Source organism: Battus philenor, unplaced genomic scaffold (assembly GCF_028537555.1).
Source record: "Battus philenor isolate CCGP_79_NKW_IND1 unplaced genomic scaffold, ilBatPhil1.0.hap1 SCAF_18, whole genome shotgun sequence".
NCBI lineage: Eukaryota > Metazoa > Arthropoda > Insecta > Lepidoptera > Papilionidae > Battus > Battus philenor.
Window position 1 is genome coordinate 8,433,250 of NW_027181680.1, and position 25,440 is coordinate 8,458,689.

Sequence of the window (25,440 nt, forward strand, 5' to 3'; positions counted from 1 at the left end):
GGTGACATGAAAAAATTACGATATTAACTTTTTATTAGTCAATAGATTTTTATTGCTTGCCAGAGTTAATGCACGGTACAATGAATAATTGAAAGGAGATTGATTAGAATTCATTGTTATAGACACAGGTGTTTGCATAACTTTGAATATGAAATACGTTTTATACATTCAGAAACAGATATTATTAACTATATGTCCACTATCATCATTATTTCAACCTTAGGAATGTCCACTGCTGGACATAGATTCCCAATAGGACCGGTTGCAGAAGCGGCTCGCGTCGTCTTCCAATGACCTCGTCAACGTTTATCCAAATCTTAGGTGGACATCCTACATGGCGCTTGCCGGTTTATTTTGTCTAAATGCCCCAGCTGCCGTTTGTTTAGCGCGATTAGTGGACTTCCCATTGCCACATCAGCTTGTCAATCCACTGGGTAACACCAATTACTTTCAATCATCTACGATGAAAATACACATTTAAAAACTTGCATTGACTTTTAAAAACGTGCCCAAACAGATTTTATACTTCTAAAAAGCTGTCATTCGCAATCCGTTAAAAATATGTTTATTCAGAATGATAACTTTATTTATTGTAATAATAAATAAATAACAAAGATTACTTTAATAAATTTTCAGTTTCGTAAAATTTAATGCATGATGATTTAAGTAACAGTATATGATTAAGTTTTATGATGATGTTTCAAGATTCATATTTTTTTATATTGTTACAAATTTACACTTCAGAAGAATGATTGACAACTATGGACATATTTGAATCTACTCTGCGGTTTCTATTGTTAAAAAGAGATGTGTTTCACTATTTACCTCGCAATTTTTTTTTCGTCAGAACCTTTCATATGCCTGTACAAGATGGATTTCTATTAATTTTTATATATACATAGTTGTTTTCGATGCTTATGAACCAATTCCATCAATAACAGGTCAAAATTTCATATAACCTTAACTCATTTAACGGAGTACCGTCACCAAATCCATCGATCACGTGGACATTTCTAAAATACTTACACATTTGCATTCACTATACCTTTAGTAATAAAATTTAAACCCTATCTCCTTCTGATTGAACGGTGTTTTGAATGATATTGCGCATTGGTTATTACTGCGGCAAGAATAATCTGTATTTGTACGGCACATAAGTCTAATCGTAGCACATTCCAACACACAAAACATCACAAACGATGAGCGTCATTATACAATGACAAAAGAAACTTGTGCAACTGCTTAAAATGTATGATCTCTCGGTAGGGACAGGAAAAAAAGTTATAGACGCATGCTTAATTATGACATTTGATTTTGCACATCTTAATTGGTATCCGTTGATATATTTACACAGTTTTATTTTATTATAATACACAACATTTTTGGAACACAATTTTAAATGTTTTGTTTCATTTTTATAACAAATTATATCCTAACAAATTAGAGTTACTAATTTTAATGTAATGATCGAGGAGCACTGCTTAATAACACAACATAAATATTATAAAAGACATAGAAAAAGTCTAAAACACATCACACGTAAATATAAATTTAAATGCATATATATTGAAAGATTTATACTAGTTTAATTATATTTACAACGCTCTTGTTTAGGCTGCGGACGGTACCATCGATCTGTACCAGCGGGCTAACCTTATTCCATATAACAATAATGGTACGATCATTTCCCGACGGCAAAACATTTCTTGCTATACCAGCGGTGTAACGGTAAACGAATACAACCGACATTACATCGGACATGCTGAAACATACAAACCACGGTACGATACACAGGGTAGATATAACACTGGATGACTTAAAAGTTTTATACATTTATGAATTAATTTATCTTATGTTTCGGATACCCTCATATCTTCGAGTTGTGTAGTTATGTCTGATTTTGGGTTAGACATTTGGCTTGTCTTGTTATTTAAAGTACTGGGTCAAAAATAATGGAAGTTCTGTATCAAGACAAAAGATGGTGGTACTAGATACATTTGACATTTTATAACTAATCAATGACGGATATTGTTTACCCTCAACCAATTATAGCGTATTTGAAGATTTAAAACCATACTACCCAAAGTGGTTTAGGAGAATCCTCAACTTTTTAGCCCGGGTTCAATTCAAAAACAGGTCTAACGTATCATGTCGTAAGGGGCAACTACTAAGACATGGGATACGCGTTCGTGGAGGGTAGGGTCCAAGAAAATTTATCTGCTTTCGATAGTGAAGAAATAAAACGTGGACTTCACTTTATGTGTTCAGATAATATTTTATGAAGCTCCGCAAGTATTACTTGTCATTCCATATTAAAGTTCTGCAGGGGTTCCACCGGATCCAGCTAAATTTTAAAGTCGACTATAAGAAAAAAACCCTCTGATTTCATACGTATGTATCAATAAAATCGAAATTCATAGGTGACTAAATGGATTTTCTCTCGCCTCATGCACACCACGAATTGGTAAAATAATTTAATATTTGACCTCAATGGCAAATCGCATACAAAGAACATGCGTTATTGACCAGAATATAACTGTGACTTCAATTAAAACCAAGCAAGCCGTTGTGACACCGCACCATCATCGCCCTTACCGCCAATTGTTCACAACATCAAAACACTATTTCCCAACACCGACAACCTTCAACATCGGCCTTCGTAATTAAAGAATACGTATTACAATTACCGTAGTTTATAGACGCCTCTAATTATATGTATTTGATGTTTTCTATACGCGCTGTGACGAAAGATGCCTCATTGCTATGGTCATTATTGGAATTAATATGGCTACGTGTCAGTTCGAGAGGTTCCGTAATGAACGGCCTGCATTTTTATACCGCTCGTGAGAACCCAGCCAAATGATATGTCTCTGCAAGACTCAATAGGTTAATACATTTCATGTATTATTGAAACGTAACGAGTTATTGATATGGAGTGTAATGAGTGTAACATCGTTTTTGTGTTCGCTGATGATAGGTTCGGCGTTCGCTTTTTTTTTAATTGTTTCGGCTGGCGAATCGCACCTCCGTGTGCGGTTTCATAACTTTATAATAATGAATATCGACTTAGTAATTAAAATGATATCAATAGATTTGATCCGTAGAAGATTCGTACAGATTATTGCAACTACTATTTTTATCTATTTTATTTCTTTTGATTATGGCGGACATAACTATCTGGGGCGCGTTTTTAAGGTTTACAGTTTATTCTGGATAACTTCCTACTTGCGAACTACAGTTTTCTGGAATATTAGCGGCATTATGCCGTACGCCTATAAAGTCATCCATTCACGCCATAAGTCAGCAGTACGTGAACGTTTTCTCTCAATCATAACATTTACTTATCATAGTATTTATTAAAAGTCGTACTATTGCAAACAGAACAAATACTATGTTGCGGTTAGCATTCTCGGTGTAACAACATACTTTGTGGATAAAAAATGATAAGTAAATTTAAGTTGCATGCGACTTATTACGATAGTAATATAAATTCAATTTGCAACAGACATTTCAGATTGAAAGATAACCTGAAACTTTATGAATACATATAAAAGTTAATCCCTTGTTACCTTAATCACGCTATAACACTTAAATTCTGTTATAACTTTTAAAAATGGAAACACCTGGAACCTTGAACCACATGGAAAACCTTAAAAAATTGCTCATAAACCTTTCACAAAGTTTAATTACTATTGAACTACGCGCGTTTGACAATCTGTATTAAACTTTACGCATTTGACAATTTTCATTGAACTTCACGCGTTTGACAGTTTGCATTGAACTTCGCGCGTTTGACAGTTTGCACTGAACATCGCGCGTTTGACAGTTTATTAATTTATTTCACATTTAAACAATATACATGTAATATATTTTTTATTTTAGAATGCAATATGCGTAAAGTTGACGACAGTATAAAGACTGTCGGATTAACACAGTTAATTTACTTATGAAAATAACATAGAATATCAAATAATAACTAAGAATACCTTACATAAATCTAATATAATTTTTTTTATTACTGTGTGTTTTAAGTTGGTTGTTTTAATTAAATTCTTTTCATTAAAACCCTCCAGGCCGCAACTGTTTCTTTTATCTGCTTTTACGAACACAGTCATTTCAAATTCAATGAGTAACTTCAGAAAGCCAATTAATCTGTTCGGTTCTTATATAAGATGCGACCTTTGAACTGCTTCTGAGTAATGCGTAGTGATTGCATTTGGCACAAGATTGTTTTAACTATAAATTGCTGTAAACATCAATCAAATTGGAAAGGTAATTCGTAAGCTAATATCTATTCTCGTATTCATGGAGATAAACACGCTTCAATTATAATAAAGATGGTTTTAATAAAAATTAACGGGTGTGGCTTGATTTATCGTTCATCATCGCCTGATTCTCAACGACCGATCACCTCCTCATTCAGCGAATTTCGTTGTTCTTGTAATCAAAAAAATAAATAAAATTAAATGGTTTGTTTTATATATACATGTTGCAGAAATAGTCTGCTTTTTTATGTTCTTAATTACAATTCAATTCCAAAACAGATTCAGAAAATCTCCGTATATTTGTAACACGTATAATCAGTCCCTTGATTGTTTACTTTATTCTGTACACATTTTTAATTAAATCTAAATTTTCATTCTTATTTATGGATAAGGACTCTGACTTTTATACCACAGGTCTACTAATAAACACTAATGTATTAAAATTATTTAATTGAAACTGTTTAAATTATTATGTAAATCAATAAATCTCAAAGATACTAAACTAAATGAAAAGCCTAATAGAAAATAAAAGAGGTGTCTAGTTTACGAGATGGGATCCTTCATCGTTCATGCAAAACCCGAAAAAGGCAGCAACCATCTCGCAGGAGATCTAACTTCCCCCAAGACATGCCTTGACATAGTACTGACGGATACCGGCACATTGCGTAAAAGATTCCAGTAGCCCTCAGAAGGTATTGAGCTCCTCATAACCAAGTCCTCGTCCCAAAGGGCAGCTGATCTAGAAGATTTGCTGCGAAAACAAAAAAAGGATTATTTATGCTCCGATCTCGTTACAGTAATTCATAATGGGCCTCTAGGAATTAATTCTCCCCAATAAAATCAAACTTCATAGTCGTGGGTTTTGCTGCGGGCCATAAACTTCCACTAGATTCAGCTACTCGTATATAATCTAACGTTAACTATTTACTTTAACAAGCATGTTAGACTTCAATTCAGGAGGCAGAAACAGTGTTGTATTGATACCAATACCGGGGAACATTCCTTTCCAGCGAAAGCGAAAGTGTATGCTGGAAGTCAACATCTACGCCTGATCACACGTTCTTTCTTCTTCATTCTTCTTTTACGTAACTTACCGGCAACTGCACCAACTTTAGCAAGCTCTTAACATGTACGTCTAAATCTTAAATTTTACAAAATTGTGTAACACCGCACCGTTATAGTCGTTTTGAATCACCACTAAATGAGCGCGCTTCTTGTAATAGAAATAAACCTATAGCCATTTTGAGGCCAATTAACATAAACTAGTGTAATAACCCAGTGACAATTTACATGTGCAATCTTGAGCAAACTGTATCCTTTATGAAATGCCATACCGAACACGAGAATGAAGGTTAAAACGCTCATTAGTTTGTGTAACTGTCACGAACTAATATATCAAGGCGAATGAGCAAATTCTCTCCTTATGGTATCGATTTAATATCCATAGAACGAACGTAATGCATCCAGTATTTATAGTACATACATTTAATTTTTTTATTATTTTTACATCGGCATATACAATGTGATTCGAAATAAGTTTACAATTCATCTCCCTAAAGCTTTTAGGTTTACCTACAGATGTATAGAAAAGCTATTTATAAAACTTAACAACCTGTATTTACGTTAGCATGATTGAAAAACGCGTAATTGTTATTAATTGATTATGGCAACGTAAAAAAATAATTTTAATAATGGACGTATATTTTAAATAAGTTTTAAATAGTGCGCTTAAGTAATTACACACCGGCGACGTAGAGGGAGAGAATTGTCGAACTGTCGAATATAAGATTCTTTGAGACTGTGGTATATTAGCAATTTAGTATATATAATCTCAGAAATTATGTTAGAGATGAACACTTCTCAAGGTGTTTCTCCAATATACGTATTGTTAAGAAATAAAAGTGATTCGCATTGTTGTTGGGCAAACGGAAAAATACATTATTAACATAACCATAATCAACATAAAACTTTAGTATTTCGATTTTAAATTCCTACGTTAATGTAGCCATAAAAAACCATAGCACTATTTCAAGTACATTAATAGGCAATTTATTATTTCGCGATACTTACAACAAGGATCTAAAAAAAATAAATAAAATATTGCCTTAATCACTAACGCCTGTTTAAAAAACTATGCTTGTTAAAAAACTCTTGACTTTTTTGTGTGTAATGATACTTTTACACGTGGTAACATTTTTATATTTACGAGTATATTTACATTTTATAGATAAAGTATTGACGTCCAAAATGCCATATTACACATCGTTTAAAAAATGTTATAAAATATCCGTACAAATGTCTACATGTATATCATCTAAAAGCAGATATCAGAAATCTATTAACTAATAATGTAACAATCTGTCTGATCTCATGCCTTTAAGCAAAATTCTAGATGTTTACGGATTTGATATTCACACATACATAACAAGGATAAACATAAACAAATTTTGTAAAGGATATTCATTTGATATAAAAATTTAAACTTGGATTGCATTTTCTTAAATGAATTTATATTATAAACGTTAAACGTATGATTTTATTAAAGTTAAACTTAAGTTTTCTCATAAAATGCGATCGAATATTTTACACATTGTTTTAAATGAAGGCAGTCGTCAATATTGGTCTGAAAGCATTCTAAGCCGAGTGCAACACGTACTCGAATACATTCGATGCAAGCGATACAAGTCTCAAAGTCTGCAAAAACATTCAGGCTGGCGTCGTTAGGCCAGCGGAGATGCATTTATTTATGAAATGTAAATCCATCTGATTGTAATAACAAAACCGCAAGCCACTGCTCTCTATATTAAGATGTAAGATTTGCATACTGTATACGATTGTTGGGGGACGTGTGACTCGGGTGTAACGGATGGCTCTTGGCGTGTTTTATTTCTTTCATTGTCAAGTTGTTGCCTTTCTCGGTGCTTCGCTCATCACTGGCCTTGACGGACGATTGATTATATAAGAGCTACGCGACGACACTGCGGTGTTCTGCTTGGAAAATTTAATACATTTACCTTCAATTCAAATCCATACTTTACCATAAAGAAATAACACATATTTTTAAGAATTACAAATATTATCAGTATTTTTCTCACAGGTATTAAAGAATTGACACAAAACAAAATTAAAGTAACTAATAACTTACCTTGGTTGCCCAAAGATCGACATACAACGATACAAATTTAAAAATATTTCTTCACGTCTGTCAGTAATGGATCTAAAAACGATAGGTCTTATATATTATAACCATAATTTTTTTTAACCTTTGGTCTTATTTCAACTATAATAACTTATTTAATTTTTTAATAATAAACGTCATCATGATCACTGCAGCCGTAGGATGTTCACTACTTGCAAGGCTCCGTTAACCGTTAACCTGCCTCCTACCTCCGTTAACCCTGCGCCCGTGCCCCTCTCTCCATTACCTTAAGGCCTCAAGTCCCATTATCTCTGCGCGCTGTGTGGCTTTTCTACTGCCACTTCAACTTGGAAATAAGCTGAATTATTTATTCATTATCAAAATTTCATTATCTTTATTATTTCAGCCGTATGAAGTCCAATATCAGACATAGACCACTCTCAGACAATTCCAATATGATCGATTGGAAACGGTAGTGTATAAATCGTATAAATGCAGTCAATAATTATTACACGGCGAGTCATTGGATTATTTAGTCCGAGTTCGTTTCGTTTTTTACTAAAGACGTTATATCTTCCGATGTGGACTCGTGACGGCGTAAGCGGCCACGCGTGCGCAACGTGCCCGAATTCTCAGACACCACACGACCGAATGAATGAAGCGATTCTTATGTCACTAACATCTGATACACCAGCCACTAGCTAGGTATCTGACATTTATATTTATATAGACAAATAATTTATTTTTAAAGAATTGTTGCAAAACTAATTCAATAACACATTTTAAAAATTGGAATTTTTTTTAAATAGCACTTAATAATTTCATAAGTTCTTCAAAAAGGTCGCACAAGAAATTACAAGTAACATTAAAAGTACAATAAAAAAACAAAGTGTATCTTAAGTCTAAAGGTACATACTAATAAAGAAGTCCTAAAAATTCAGTAAGTTCAAAGAAAGTTTTAGTTACGATTTCTTGTCTTTTAATATTTATTTATAAAAATATCAAATTTAAAATGAAGTATCATAAAGTAATAAATACATTTAAAATTGCCTATAGTAATCTTTTACACGAGCTTCTACCACACTTTACTTGATTTTAAAAAAGAGAATTGCTTTTTCAAAAAGTAATTTACGCTTTTGCTACTTACGTGTTATCAAATTATTCAAAAATATGTCAAACTTACAAATAAAATAACAAAGAGCAATGGTAGCTCAACTATACATATATATATATATAAATATTTCACACTTTGTGCATTAACTATATGAGATGGGATCATCACTGCTCATAAACAAGTTTCCACAGTATGGGCAGCAGCGTTATCTGCGTGCCATAATACTGCGATCGCCAACCCACTTGCGAATTAAAATAAAAATTATTAAATAAAAAGGGGATGAGTCAATGTGCTAGAATATAATTGTTTAAAAAGACAGCATCAAAAAAAATTGAATTGAAACTTCTAATTTGTTATATATCCATGTTGTAGCTCGATTTATAGTCTTTTAAACTCATCATTATGTGAAACTTAAAATTCAAGGAATTTAAAAATATACTCTGTACTAAGAGAAATCAAAAAAAAAAACATCGTTATTTGATTAAGTAGACTTTAACTTTTTATACATATTATGCACTGAATATTTCTGTCTTTATGTCATTACTGTTTCTTTATGTCATTTTATTAAGTTATTATTTGAAAATTGATTTGTATATTTATATTGTTTTCATTGTTAACTATGTAATGTTATCGATGAAACACAGTGAAGTTCTCGGGGGACAATGTCTGGTCACAACTAGATCCCTATAGAGAATTTTGAATGCCTAAAAATAATAAATCCAAATTGCTGATCTATAGAATTGTCCAAGTATTGACTTGGTATATTTTACTACATCATTTGACTATTGAAGATTATATACAATTATTACGAGTCCAGATAACTGACCTACGGGTACGGGACTCTTTCGCAATCGTATGGCTGGAGACTTACCACTATGTTACCACTTCAATATTTATATTCCAACAGGACAAAAATATTTATAAAAAGACCACAAGTGCACCATCTTCAGCCATGTCTACGGATAAATGTGTTTTAATCGAGCAAAAACTAGTTTAAATACAACCAAGATAAAACTAAAAAGATTAGTGTGTAAATGGAAACATTATATTGTGCGAACATACAATGAATCGACAGCTGCAGTTTCCTGTTCGGCTAAAAAATGTTTCAATCCACTGACGGACGGCGCGTGTCTATTCTGTTTACTGAATCAATACATAATCAATCGTAAGGTATGACTAAAAATAAAATAAAATATACTTTTGTCTACAAATTTAAGAAAAATAAAAAATTCTCATAAAATATTATGAATTTTACACAAAAAATTATAGCCCGAATTAATAAAAATAGAGACAGAAAAAAATAATACCAGATGCATCATGCTAGGAAACAACACGAGAGTTTCTGGGTGTAAATAGTCTCCCATAAATCAATGTCATACGGAAATCGCGCAGTAGAGAATAGCACTCAGAAAATTAAATAAAACCCATTTTTGAGCATAGTCGTATAAAGTTACATGTAATGATCATTTTTAATATTTTAGTAGTGCTATTTTATTCCAAAATCAATTCACTGCATTATAAATTTTTTCTACCGTTTACGATCGGAAATATAAGTTTTGTAGTCATAGTACTATTACAAAAAATAACTTCAGAAGGCGAATTTTATATAAAAATTTTTTAGAGGCAATAATTTAAAAAACGTGTGATTTAAAAATTTTCCAAATTTCGGGAGAGGTTTTCTGGTCCTGCTTTACCACCTGAATTTGATTTGATTTTTATTTATGGAACGCTTTTCCCTATAAAAGATTAAGCGTCCAACTTATGCCTCTCGACCTGGTTTTACACCCGGTGAAATTGCATTGTCCACAGCAAAATTATTCAAAAGTGTTTCATCTTCGTGATCCCTTACAATGAACTTCATTTAGAATTATTTTTTTTTTTAATTTTATGTACAGAATTCATTGCTCGGCACAATACCCTTTCCAGCTGTATTTAGTCAAAAATGACTAGAGTTATACGTACGTAAGAATTTCTCAAAATTTATTAGGAATTTAACAATAGCATTGCTCTGAGTACATAGAAATGACGTTCAAAGTTTATTATTTACATTATCAACTTCTTTTAACACACGAAATAAACAATCATCCAATGTCAAAATTCACAGCGAATTCTATCGTATTTCCAAAACTAGTTTGTTTTAGCGATCGCGTCGGCCGTCATTACATACAGTGCCGTTTATAGAGTATATCAATAACTACATCGAACATGCGATCGCTGTTTAAAAGAAACTGCGTTGCGTTCATTGAACATTTCATATTGCTTTTTATTACATAGTTGAGTGTTCAAATCACGTCGGTGTTACCATTACACGTGATTAGCTGTAGGAACTGACTTACCATCCGAGCATGTTAGAAAGTAAACTGATAGCCAAAGTTGATCGAGATACTGTATTCACATATGTACAAAGAGTATTTACAATTTACAGAACCCTAACTCAACGGAAGCGGACCATATCACTGACCGCATCTGAATTCAAAACGCTCAACAATGATTTTTCTTAAAAGTATTGTGGCCGTAGTGGAAAGCAATACTGGGCGTGAACACTATAGCTGTATTAAAAGTAATAAAAGGAATAGTCAAAGAGCTATACTTTCTTTAAACATGTGTTTTTATTTTTATAAGATAAACCGAACTATAAACATATGTATATAAGTAAGTTAAACTCAAACAAGTTATTTGCTTTCGATTTGCTTTTACCATTAAACAATAACATAGCGACAGAATTACTGATCATTCGCGCATCTCAAATCGCAGGCCGTAAATTCTTCAATCGCGATAATACGCGAAATGAGATACGCAAGTACATTTGTACGCCGCGGAGTTGATTACGCTAATGAGTATTGCTATTAAAATTAAAGATTAAGAGTGAAATATTGCTTTCATGAGCTATTAATTAATGATAGAATATCGAATGCAATCATTTTAAACATTACAAATGATCGTTCAGAAAATATTATAGGTATATACGTAAGTTATAATGTCTACCATAATTATATTTCCATCAATATATTGGCTCATCGTGATCTCTAAAACCAAAAGGTTTTAACAATTTAATTGTCACATGAGTATTCTTTTTTGCCGAGTAAATGTCACCTACGAATGGATTTTAAAATATAATTGTAAAATCCGTTCTAAGGCAGAAGGCGGCCTTAATTAGGAGTAATTTTTAAAACTGACTTTTTTTACTTTATTTTGAAAACATGGTCAGAATATATTCCTGGACATGTTAAAAATTACCAAGTATGAATTTTATGAAATTTCACATAAAAGACAGTGCATATCACGCGAAGCAAACGCAGTTAATATATTCATAAATATACAAACAATAAGGTATTATTCAAATTCAATTTCGATGACTTAAAAAGAGACATGGTTACTCGTCTTTATTTAATATAAAATAGGATATCTAGTGAGCATAATATTTAACAAGCACAAAATACTTTAAATTGGTATGTGCCAATGTATATTACCAATGTATGTACTATGTGTAATGTATATTTTAAGGCATATCCTCATTCTAAATAAATAGCAATTATTTATTGACATTTCTCAATTAATCTTAAAAATGGATACCCCGATATGACATCAGTCTTAAATATTAAAAGGTCAAATGAATAGGCGCGAGCGTAAAAGTGAACTGAAGTAACAAAATTAAAGGTTTAAATATAAAAGTATGGCCAGTTAAGTCACGTTTCGACATTTCTAAGTCACGACGTGTGACGTCAAGACACACCTCTCATCCGAATTTTGGTTCCTTGGCTAAATTTTTTCCTTGACGTAATCGTAACGACCAGCGAAATAATTGATGCGAATATATCCGCATATCTTAGTTATTAATATTTTTCCGAAAATTATTAAAATTATTTTAATTTACATCTTAAAACAGGTAACGTGACTGTTATTGATATAATCATTTCAACCGTAAGTCCACTGTTGGTCGTAGGTCAATCCCATAGTTTTCAAACAGCATCAGACATCCTACGTTGCGCTTGCCAGTTCGTGATCTCCACTCCAAAACCTTAAGGCCATTTCAGTTTGCCGATTCACTCAGCTATGTCGGTACTCTTTCGTCTACCTATTCTTGATTCTATCTCGTAAAAAAATCTCGAGTATGGCTCTCTTCATGCGTTTTTGTGCGAGGTTACAATGCAGTAAGCCAACACTGATAACACACATTAGTCGAAAACCATCTTCGAACATAACAGAAAAAAGGGTTTTTTATTAAGAACAAGAAAAATATATATTTATTTAATGTAAAAAATAATTTCATTATTATTTTCCCAGTTTTGTAAATAGCATCGATAAACGTTAACTAATTTAAACTAAAAATTCCATAAGAAACAGTAATACAATAGAAACAGTTCAAGCTAAATAAATTTTATTCCCATTCAATACACTAAGCTGCTAACTGCGCAAATATATTATTTCAATTATAACAACAGCTTGGTAATTAAGCCATTTAAACCACCTCAGAAAACATTGTAATGCAGGTTTATGTTGATTGAACGCACTAAATTATCATTAATCAATTAAGACACAAATTCAATCGGAACAATATGAGTTGTCAACGACACTAGATAGTGTTGCAAGAGTTGACGGCTCACTGAGCCTTATCAACCTACCAGTATACGTGAAGCCATGGCACAAGCCGTAGCCTGGAGAGACAGTAGATCAGAGAGGTCTGATAGAACATACTGGAGGTACGCGGAGGGACAAAGATGCAGTGGTCAGACGCGATGTCAGGTCACGGGCAGTCACGACGTTTTCAAAGTGTTATCTATGGTTAGAAAGTGGTCCACGTGGCTCATTGTTCACTTCGGCGGTGAGAGTTCCTGCGTCTGATGGATTCAGGTACAGCTGGCAAGATAATAAGGCACGATTGATCGCTCGCCGCTGTCATACCTACTCAACTTTATAAAGTGAGATTAGTCATGTGGTCCAAGTGACAAGCGGCAGCCTGTTAAAGAATACAATAATCAAAATATTTATTTTATGTTTTTAACTGTAGATTAATATTGAATCAAAAAATTAAGTAGTTCGTTTACAAACTCCACAGGTTAAATACATCGTTGAATACTATAAATTATTTTTAAATAAATGGATTATTGTAGAGTCATAGAACACTTTTATTTATAATTACTTAACATATCTAAAAGTAATTATTTTGCAATATTCATCTTTATCATTATCATGGCAGTCGATAGACGCCCGCTATCAGGCATAGACCTAGCCCGAAGACCGCCACGACGACCGGTCTTGGGCTGCCAATATCTATCGACTTCCCAAGATATTGGCTATCCGTTGGTACAATATTAGACTATATATTTGCTTGTTTCTAAATATTTGCAAAGTAAATGTTATTACAAAACTAATATAACGCAATTCTAATAAACGGTGTTATTATAAGTTTACGAATGAGATTGCAATGCAACAATTAAACGCTAGCGAGAATTTACTTCGGGAAAAGTTCATAAATCCTGTTCAATTGGAATCTCGTACAATTTAAGTTAGTTCGATTGAAAAAAAATCAATAAGTTAAAAAAAATAGAGACAAAAACATTATGAAGATCGCGTTCATAATACTAATTGGACCATAGGCTAAATCAGTGCCGTATGTTTGGGCGTTTCGTTAATACGTCTGTTGCGGTAATCTAAAACCTCGTATCCGGTTGATCTGTCGTCATTAAATTTAGCTGTTATTGTGGGCGGGGACAACTAGATGACTAATTTAGAATTTATAATCATCACACTAAATTGAATCTGAACTGTTAAATAACTAAATATTTATTTCTTTCAAATGTAACGTACTCCATTCGATTTTGGACTATAAGAACGTAAAAATTATTACTCGCAAATCTTTTATTAACAGCGTGATATACACATATAGATGGGAAAGCTTCAAACAGGTATATATAGCTCATTAGTCAGCAAAAAGGTTTAAAGCTTTTATACTTATTTTCAATTAAACCGTCTATGTTAATCACTTTGAAATATGTTGCATTAAATTATTTGTTGCTAATAATATGCGTCAGACTAATAACTTCAAATCTACAGAGATAGATAGTAAATAAAAACCAATTTTAATATACAGTGATTCGAAATTAAAAAACGTTTTTTTCTTTTTATTTTGTCATTACGCTGTGTATTATTTCTGAAACCATTAATTTTCAGATAGGATGTACCTTACATTAATTGACACCAAATGAGGTTAGCATTAGCTTTTTTAATGCTGCATACACCAATAACCAATCACCAAGTAAAATTAATATACGTGTAATAATCGGTGATACTATCGTGATAAGAAGAAACTAAATATTGTTTCATATTAAAATTCACAAAACAAAAATTAAGTATACATTGAAATGCATTTATGTCCCCTTGTCAATAGATTTACTAAAAACATTATTAAACAAATACATATATTCAACGTAATTCAAGAAAATAAATAAAATTAATTCTGTTAGATTGTGAATTTATTAATTTCGTACAACTCCGACACCGATAATCGTTAATATGAAAATATAATACTTTACGACCTGTTAGTTCCAATAGAATTAACATATTTTGCATTTCTGTTTTATGAAACATCAATATTAATTAGAACCATAAAAAGGAATGCTATTTGTTTGTTATTCAGTTATTTCGCAAGAGCAAAGCAAGGCGAAATACATTTTACGAGAACAAATTGAGATCCAACAAACATTTATGGTGTACATATTTTTTATCTATTTCTGCTGTTAAATAACACTTTGAATATATTGTGTTGGCTTCACCTTCGCTTGCCCAACGACAACTAACACAGGATAATATAAATAAAAGAATCTTGTGTTTTATCGAAAGTAGAAATGTCACTCTAAATAACTAAAGTTACAAAATGATAGAGCCTAACTATGAACGGATGATTTGTGTAACTTTTTTAGGGTAGAGTAGCTTTAAGGGTTTAGCAGTGGTAGCCTAGAGGTGAAGGAGTTAGACTTGCGATCGTAGGTCGCAGGTTCACGTCCCGGGACATAAATAATTTGTGCATTAATTGTATAGGATTGCTACTGCTCACAAACAAGTTTCTAGAGCAAAAGCAGCATCTTGTGTGTACCATAATACCACATTGCTATCGTATCATATCTCCCCATATATATCTTTAGTAGAGGCGATGCTTTGCGGTTATAGTCTGAAACGACTTTCAAGAGTTGACATTGATCATGTACACAAATCTCCGTCAGTTAATGCAGCTTCAGGAAGTTATGTCTATTCAGACGCTTGTCATAATTTGTCCAAGTAAAAAGTAGGACAAACGGTTTGAATGGTTTTCTAGCAGTCATTGGTAAAAAAGTAAATATTCTCATCCCTTCCTTGACTGTAACCATTTTTAGATGTTCGTGGATCTCAGAGTTTATTGTGAATCAGAGGTCATCACATGTTCTTCGAAGTATAATGTTTTGCATACGTTGGATAATTGGAATATATCTATATCACATGTATATAGCGTTGGTAACGTTTTATATATTAATAGTTTCTCATTAGACAGCTAGCTATACTTGCAATATCCAGTTATATTTTTGTCTTTAAGGACACTACGAGAGTAGCCAAAATAATGAATAGCCGACTGCAAGAATTATGAGATGAAGATAGATAGACATATAAGATGATAGTTATGTGTAAAAAGAGACAAATAATGATAGTAATGATATAAAAGAAGAAGTACTGACAACCGCACTACTGATCGGTAATCACTTTCCAGTGTTATATCGTCGAGTTTTTTTTTACTTAAATAAGTAAAATAAACATTATAGATAAGTAGAGAACATTATTTCTACAGCAAGGTTCCCTATCATCATCGTCATTTCCGTCATAGAGCATCCACTATAGGACAGGTTGGAAGCGACCTGCATACATCGTCTTCCTTATGCACGGACGACTTACACCTTGCTCTATCTTAAGGTCTCCAAATGAACTTATCACTTAGGTGAACTAAAGTAAACAGTATAGCCTGGCGGAAAACAAGTTTAAATGCAATGAGCATACCATATAACCCGCAAAAAAGATTCTTATCAGAGTAAGTCATATTTATAGGTCGTAATTTTTTTTTTGTTAGCAATGTAGTGGAAATTTCACTGTAATTACATTTCAATTTTTAAATATTTTTACTTCACAAGCATTACCGTTTTTAAGCAAATTTAGATAAAAACTTAATAAGTGATCGTAAAAATATACTTACACTTATATGAACATGAACGGGTTTATTTCCTTATCTGCGAAGCAATTGTATTTATAGCGAATTAAAAAAAATCCAATACTGTATATTGAATTTTTTTATGTTCAGATATAATCAGCCAGCAATAACCAAAAGGAATCATTTGGGAATATTGCTAATATGCTGGTAAGTAGATTAAACTTTTTGCACAACCTCATTACCCAATCCTAACTATTCATTGTGTTTGGCCGTATTTACAGTTATTAAAAAATATATATTTTATATAAAGATCGCTGTAATGAGATTACTTAACTATGCGATTTGAAATGTTTTCCTTTTAACTTTAGTACAGTTAGTATTTTTTTTAATTTCTTTAGATTCTAAACAATAGGTTAAAAAAATAAAAGCCTAGACACCTTACGGCGACGGTAAGGATCTTACAGGAATAAGTTTTTTTGTAAAAATTTCATTCGAATATACTTTTCTTTTAAAAATTACAATTAATTTCATAGTAATGATTTCGTATATTCATGAAATACAAATAATTTTTAACGGATTTTATTGCGATTTACTTATATATTCATGTTTCTGCCGTTTCATGTGCTACAGCTCTTATGTTCTCGGAAAGGAAGTAAATGTTGGATTTTTATTTATCATTGTTATTTCGGGGTATATTCAAAATTATTAATTATTGTTTTTGTTTCGAAAGCAATGTTTCGAATGAGTTCATGGTAGCTTAAGTCTGCTCGGAGTTAAAAACTTGGCTTTTCCTAAAGTAATCATAATGTATCGATCTACACGTTTTATTTTTCACTTCGAATAAATTAATTAAAGAATAAATTATACAGATTGCGCGTTAACATGAAGAGAAGAATGCAAAAAGACTTCAATTTGATATAAACTTCTTATGAGATCACTTTCAAAAACTTCTTAATGAAGTAATTAGAGCAATAATCTCCAAGGTTTTGATGTCCTCTAAAATCCTTGGCAATAGTTATTGGTGCACTTTCCTATGATTTTTTTTAAATTATAATTAGAACACATTACTGAAAAGTTTTATTTTAAAAGCGTGCATAGCAACTCCACCCATGGTAGACAATAGTATCTGTTTTAATCAAATCTAAAGAAAAATATAAAATCGTTACCTAAAATAATATCTTATTGCATGTACATATTTTATTATATGCAATAACATTCAGAATTATATAAAATTCTGTTACATTGCATTACAGACAGTTAAGAAACCAATAGTATGAATACGATAGCGCACAATACAATAAAATATATCGTCCAAGGCCGTATGAATCCGGATCGAAGATCTCTCGGCGCGGTGAGCGGTTCAACTGTGAACTATAGTGTCGAACTTATCTATCCATTGTTGTTAAAACTTAAAAGAATGTCAATGCGACACGCCCGCAACGCCTTTTAAATTAACTGCGGCAACCAAACGTTTGTATTAAGTGGGATAGTAATTATAGTATAAGTAATAAAATAGTAAAGCATAAAGAATAAACATAATTTTTCTAACAGAAATATTTTTTGATATCACAAGATGAGAAAAGAAACATAAACAGACAAAAAGAAGTTGAAAAAAAGGCATTATTAGGTTTGGTAGCGAATCTTACGCACAAGATTTTTTTAATTAAAAAAAAAACTACAATTTTCGTAATTAATACTTGGAAAATATTTATAATACAAATTTATCTATAATTATGTAACAATCCATAAGTTATTACATAATAATAGATACAAATATTACAATTACAGAATAACATCTATCTCTAAATTGAATTGAAAACGTAAAGATTCACCCATTGAAGCATGACTATCGAATTTTACACGTAATGAAATGAGGTGATTTTATAATAATTAAACCATACATGAATAATGACTGGCATAAGTCGCTATCTGTACGTACGAGCCCCCTCCGCAGTTGCCAGCCAGCGAAGCCTGGTGAAGAATTCGAGGTGATCTGCGTAGTGACCTCTCGAGAGAAGATTTTAGTTATACTATTCCCTCGACACAGTCGTGCGCTTTCAGTAAATCATATCTGCAACCTTCACTCAATAACTGGTAAAGTGTAGTGAATCATAGAAAATCATGTAAAACTAATAACTTACTTAAACTTTAGTTCCGTTAAAGCGTGTCCTTTAATAATATTCCTACGAGTTGGCGTACCCAGTGCGTGCATATAGGTTTAGAGTTCCGTGAAGCCGTCACTTGTAATAGAAATGCTTTTCAGTTCACGTCAAAACTGCGACCTTGAGATGTCAGGCTACGTCACATTTGACTTTTGTATGCTTAGTAATAAAATGTATGCATTAACTCGACAGCCGTGAAGGAACATTTATTATTGCCTACAGTTGCGGTGAAAGTAAAATCTATATATAAATGATAATAATTCACCAAATGTGTTGCTAAGCAAAATTTTATTTTCTTAGAAATTATTAGCCTTCGCATTGCAAAGAAAAAAATAAATTATTGTTACATGTTCAGGTGATACAGAATGTTTAGTAATGGGTGTAAAAGCTTGAAAAGTTATACACACACACACACACATATATATATATATATATATATATATATATCCTGTTTTGCTATTAACGGATTATAGAAGTTATTATTTATGTTTCAACGTTTCGTTCTTTTCGCAGGTTGTGCTCGTACGTGGTCATTATGTATCGTACCTGCCTCTATGCAGCCGCAACGAGCCGGTATTCCTAGCAGTGTGTACACCGCTGGCCATGCCCGAGACCCGCGAGTGCGTCGTCCACGGCGCCACGAACGTCTTCACAACTGTCCACGCGATGGACATGAAAATACTACACATCGATACCAAGTTAGTTTTTAATGTTACCACACATTATTTTCCTTCGCTCTATGAGAAACCATACCAAAGTCTGCAAAGATTAGTCCAGAAGTTTTAGATACATGGAATATAAATCCACCATACTTCAACAAAATATCGTATAAACTAAAATATCGTATTTATACAATATTAATATCTTAGCGCTAAAACCACATCATGAACAGTAATCAAGTAATCGTATATTTGGATAAAGTTATTTAGCTGATTATAGATGCGGTTTTGTTAAATTGCGAATAGAAAAACATTATTGCTAAGTTAAAGTTCTATATAGATCCATCATATATCTTTACTAAAGATTGATGTATGTATGTAGCCTAACTTTGCTCCGGTATATTGTAAAATATATAATTCAGCTTATTTGAAAGAACAATCTCGATCGAGTTTAAATCCAACGCGCTGTATAATGTCACAGGCGTGGCGCGGAAAAGTATTGAGCTCATAAATCTTTGGTCCGATCGGCCGCATAAGTACCCCCTCGATACTTCCTACAGCACTAGTTCAAGGCCCGAGACAATGCACGGCATTACGGATTCGTGTCTGTCGCCGAGGGCTACCGTACGTCAAAGAGTCGCAGATGACAACGTCTCTATTGAAACCGTTTCATATTCATGGACGTCAGCACTGCGATCGGCGCCGCGAAATAATAAGAGGAGTGGAATAATGTGTGGTTGTGTGCGGAACACCGATCGCTTTGGATCACTTTGGAGGTGGCTGTCCATTATTCGCCACTTCAGCAACATGTTTAATGGTCTCTTACTTATCTAGAAACACAGCAATATGTATTAATTAAAATTGTTTTCAATTAATAAAAAAATTTAGCCCGAAATTTTTTGTAAGCTTCTAAGAATATTCTCTTTCGCCATGTTAGTATCTAATACAATTTAAATAAAGGTAAAATCTATTTTTTATGTGTTAATGCTTTTGTTAACCGCCGGATAAAGTATACGTAACATTGAGGTAACCATATTATTAATTGTATTTTTTAATTTTTTATTTCATTTAACATCAATATAAACTGAGAAACAACATAACGTTAAGGTAAAAAATATAAAGAAAATACAACATATTATTATTATATATTTTTTTATGATACAAGTATATAAACATTCGCTGATTATATAATTCACTGATATAAATTTATAACTTGTTTTCAACAACTTATAATTACAGCCATCTGATGCTTGGTAATCACCGTATTTTATAAATAATAATTAGGTAAAACATCTTGGAAAGATTGTTGTGTGTCTATAATCTTATAATTCTAACTCTTCAAATTTTTTTTTTAATAATTATTTAAGGAGATACATAGTTTATTAAAATAATTCTATTTTCTCTACATTATTTACCGCAATAATATAAATGCAATTAAATTGAGCGATATAAAAGTTTCATTGTAATTACCAAGTGCGCGTACGGATGTAAAAATGTTTTTACCGGATATTGTACGCAGTTGAAGGGGCAGTATGGTCACTGGAGCCTTTAGGTTGTAGAGTAGAGGCTACGGTCGGTAAACATAACGTAGGTACACAGGTGTACAGATGACATTCTTAAGGTCGTCAGAAAATACTAGATACAGGCCGCTTCTCTGAAAATCTCTGGGCCGAAAGGGAGGCCAACGTTCAGCAGTATATGTCATACGGCTAAGATAATAATGATTATCATACACAATCTAAAACATATTAAATATATTTTATACCAAAATATTTACGCTAGTCCCAAAAAGATTCAATGAAGGCTTTCTATACCAGTAATTCCAATATTTAAAGCGCTTCCTAATCTGGTATTTCGTATTTATATGCCGCAGGTAACTGCCTTATTTATTTGTTTATTATGAGATCAAAAATCGAAGTAAAAATCAAAAAATAAACTTTATCTTTTATGAAATGGATTAAAAGTGAAGGTTCGAAAGCTGTTGTTTGACAAACTGGCGGGATTACCATAATTCAGTTTCATTATTCATTATATTTATATAAAAAAGTATATGTGGTCATTTAAATATATATATCATACAAAATTATAGTAAGTAATATCCATTAGTATATTTATGTAAGGTCTTTTTATGTGATTATTTTTAATTCTGTAGCACCGCCTACCTCTTAGCTGGAAGAGAATACCTTCGGCATTAAGTTCGCCGTTAAATAAAACGTATAAAAAGTATTTTAAATAAATAAATAAATACTTACACGGAAATTAGACACAAGTAGGATTGCTTTTCTTTCACTTAATCAATAAACATTAATAAAACATCATAACAGGTAAAAAATATTATTAATATGAAAATACTCGACTGTAGCGCCGTTTTCCGCGTTCTTTTAGTTTGACGCGATTATATTAACGGATCACCTGCTCGGAAGCGCACACTCTGCATACAATGACTGATATACAGGCTGGCGTATGTAATGGTATAAACCAGACCAATGTACGTGCCACTTTTAGATTTGATACAAGAATTTAAATTAAAAAAGATTTTATATCGCAATTAGAATCAGAACAAACAGCGATTTATTTTCACTATTCGATTCTGAAATAAAAATTCTTCGCAATGCCATCTCGTGGCAAAAACTGCTGGCTCAAACTGGTCTCTTTGTCTTTTTAACGGATTATGTGCACATTTTATATTTCATTATGTCCAGTGTCGTTATCTTTACCGCTTATCAGATTGATTTGATCACCTTAGGAATGTGATCATTTTATCATCATCATTTTGACCGTAGAACATCCACTGCAGGAGATAGGACTCTTCCCTAAATTTCCAATAGGAACAATTGAAAGGGACCTGTATCCAGGTTTTTCCGATGACTTGAATACGGTGATCCACCCATGTTTTGAAAGTTCTACAGTGCAATTTACAGTCTGTGATCTTTACTTCAAAACCCATAATAAAATTAAACAAAGCGTCTTTCATCAAAACACTTAGGAAGGGGTCATAAGAACACCCAGTGTGTAAATTATTAATACGTATAATTTTCACGGATTTTTAATGATATTATTTTAAACCTAATGCATATTTTCTGAAAGAGTAGGCTTTTTCTTTCAGAAAATATACATTTTGATATAATTAGTCGTACAGTCGTGCCAATCCAGAAAAAAAAACTTTCTACATTTAGTACGTTTAAGTAGATTTAGTTGCACGCATGTATAGTATAATCTATCATATACCACTTATAATTAATAAATATAAAAATAAATCCGCTGACATTGTGATGCACGGAAAAACTTACCGAGTTTGCATCGTACAGATGAGTGTTCTTTGAAAGACATGACTAAAAAAGAATGTTATATTTAAAGATCAGAGAACAAAGAGGAAAGTGGGCCATATTTATAGCAAACACATTAAATCTAGGCCACATAGCGCACATAACAGATGGTCGCTAGGACCTTGGTTCTGGACTGAAGGTTATGGACCCCCAAAATGGATAGATAACCTAGCTACGGGAGTCGGAGGACGTTAGAAGCAGGCCGCTTCGATCCAGTGTTATTGGAAGCGTAAAGGCTTGTATGCAGCTATGAATTTACGGATGAAATGATGATAAATTTAGCGAAAAGAAAACCATGTTTAATTAAGCTGAGACTGAAATAACCACATTGAACATCAATCAAAATTTATTTATTATATTTATGTACACTATAAGTTTCCTTTTACTTATTTAAATAAATCTCCGCTTGTTATATTTAAGATAAAAAACATGCATAGTTAAAACCTTGTTTCTTCCGTGACAACCAATATAAGCTTATAATTATATTTAATTATATCATAAATAACGAATGTCATCAGTTGTTAGAATTAAAGATACATTATGCGTGTCGCTTCACAACATTCAAGCATATCATGCATATAATATAATACGCGTATAACGACAATAACACTCTATAATATCAGACCGCAGTAAACATCATTGTGTTGTCTCCATTACACATTGTGTGACTTCCAATGAACTTAGGCGCCTCATTAGAAATGTCAATAAAGCCATTCGCGCAATACATCTCTTGGACAATATTGTACGTACGTACCTTAGAACGACTTCCATAAATCTATCAGTCATATGAATAAATTCAATACATTAAAACAAATGTCTAAATACGTCCATTGAATGTATTGAGATGAAATTGTACAAGAAATTGTAATTTATCTTTATACCGAGTAAAATGAATTCATAACAATAAACTAATCAACTAACGAACTAGTTTTTATTCTTAAAGTATATATTACTATTCCTAACGTAAATACGTTATTACGTTACATGTTTTAAAAAATTTTTAAAACAGTGCCAAGCAAGATGCTGTAGTGGCTGACTTGTGCAAACGTCGGTAGTAGGTTCGATCCCCAAGAGGCACACGTTTTATGACCACAAAACCTAAACGCCATAACTTTAGTGGCAATAAAAATCGCGCTGTAAAAATCCAGCGGTAAATGACTTCCTGCAAAACATTATTATAAAATTCACATTTAGTGCATTAAATTATTATAGGAATACCACTGCTCACAAACAAGTTTCCAAGAGGATAGGCACCAGCATCATCTACGTACCACACTGCGAACGCCACCCCGCCCACCAGGCGATTATAGCATATAACTCCATAAACATTTTTGGGGGAGGCCTATGCCTGTAGACAGATTGTCGCTGTAATATTTAAAGGTAAACAATTTTTTAAATTGTTTACACCCCAACACGGATCTATATGTTGTTCATGTGTCATTCCTCATTTTTTGTTCAGGAAATGTATTGTTTTCACTATTTCCCTGCCTATTACCGTGTGTTACTTATACTAAACCTTACTTAGTCAAACGGGAATCAAACCTGTGACATACGATCGCAAGTCTCAGTCTTCTACCGACGGGCTACTACTCCTCCACAATGAAAATATAATCACTTCATTACGGTCTTGCAGTGTACCGGCAGAAAAACATATTTTTGTAAGTAATAGTTTATTATGAGGACACAAAAAAATCCGTCTTACTTATATATTTCATAGATTCCTACAGATTATAACATTTAACAAGTAAAGAAGTACAAATTTGGAATTAAAAACATTAACTACAGTATCATGCTCATGTAATACATAAAAAATTGAATACAACAAAGTAGTCTGCCCGGTCCTCCATTCATACAACAACCAGTTTGTAGCTGCATTGTGGTCTACGTATTATTTCTATTGCCGGCCAACAAAAACTAGAGGCATTTAAAAAAAAAACTAAAATAAATCTAATTGAATTTGTATACAAAAAGCAGTCGACACGGTATCCTCGTACGATCGCATACCGTTTCTTGCGAGTTTTGTAATCGATTCCAATATAATCGCATGTTGCCCTTTATGTACCATGAGCACGGGCGAGCATAAATCTTTTCGTATAATTGCCGCAACATATAAACTTTAGCATTCGTTTGTTTTGAACATGTGTGCACGTCACCTTTGCCGAACTTACTTTATATAACATCAACAGGATTTTATTAATATATCCTTGATATTAAACAAGTGTTGTTCACCGACACTTTTTTTATAAATCATACAGCAGAGATTAATCCTGTGTGTAAGATACGCTGATTAATTATGGGATCATCAGTTCAACCATGGGACGTTTATTGCTGCACATAGACCACCACCATGGATTAATCGGACTACTTAGAAGCAGTCTGTACGTACGTCAACAAAATTTAGAGCACAACGCTTTCCATTGCTCGTTGAGCAGTGGAAATTGTCACATGAGGCTCAAAATTTTATAAAAACAACACGAATACAATTTATCTTATTTTAAATTTAATTAATTAATATCGGATTCAACTCGCTATCGCTAATCTATTTTTGCTTTTTAATTAACAATGAGACCTTAACAATTGAAATTATTTTTTTATTAAACGTACA

General features: G+C 32.5%; 1 protein-coding gene across 1 annotated transcript in view; it reads left to right on the forward strand.

The window, feature by feature from the left end:
* LOC137920129 (PAS domain-containing protein cky-1-like) overlaps nt 1–25,440 on the forward strand; it is a 168,801-nt gene that overhangs the window by 112,851 nt on the left and 30,510 nt on the right. Inside the window, exon 7 of the mRNA XM_068763362.1 lies at nt 19,364–19,548. Coding sequence (XP_068619463.1) covers nt 19,364–19,548 — 185 coding nt within the window. The remainder of the gene's footprint in view (nt 1–19,363; nt 19,549–25,440) is intronic.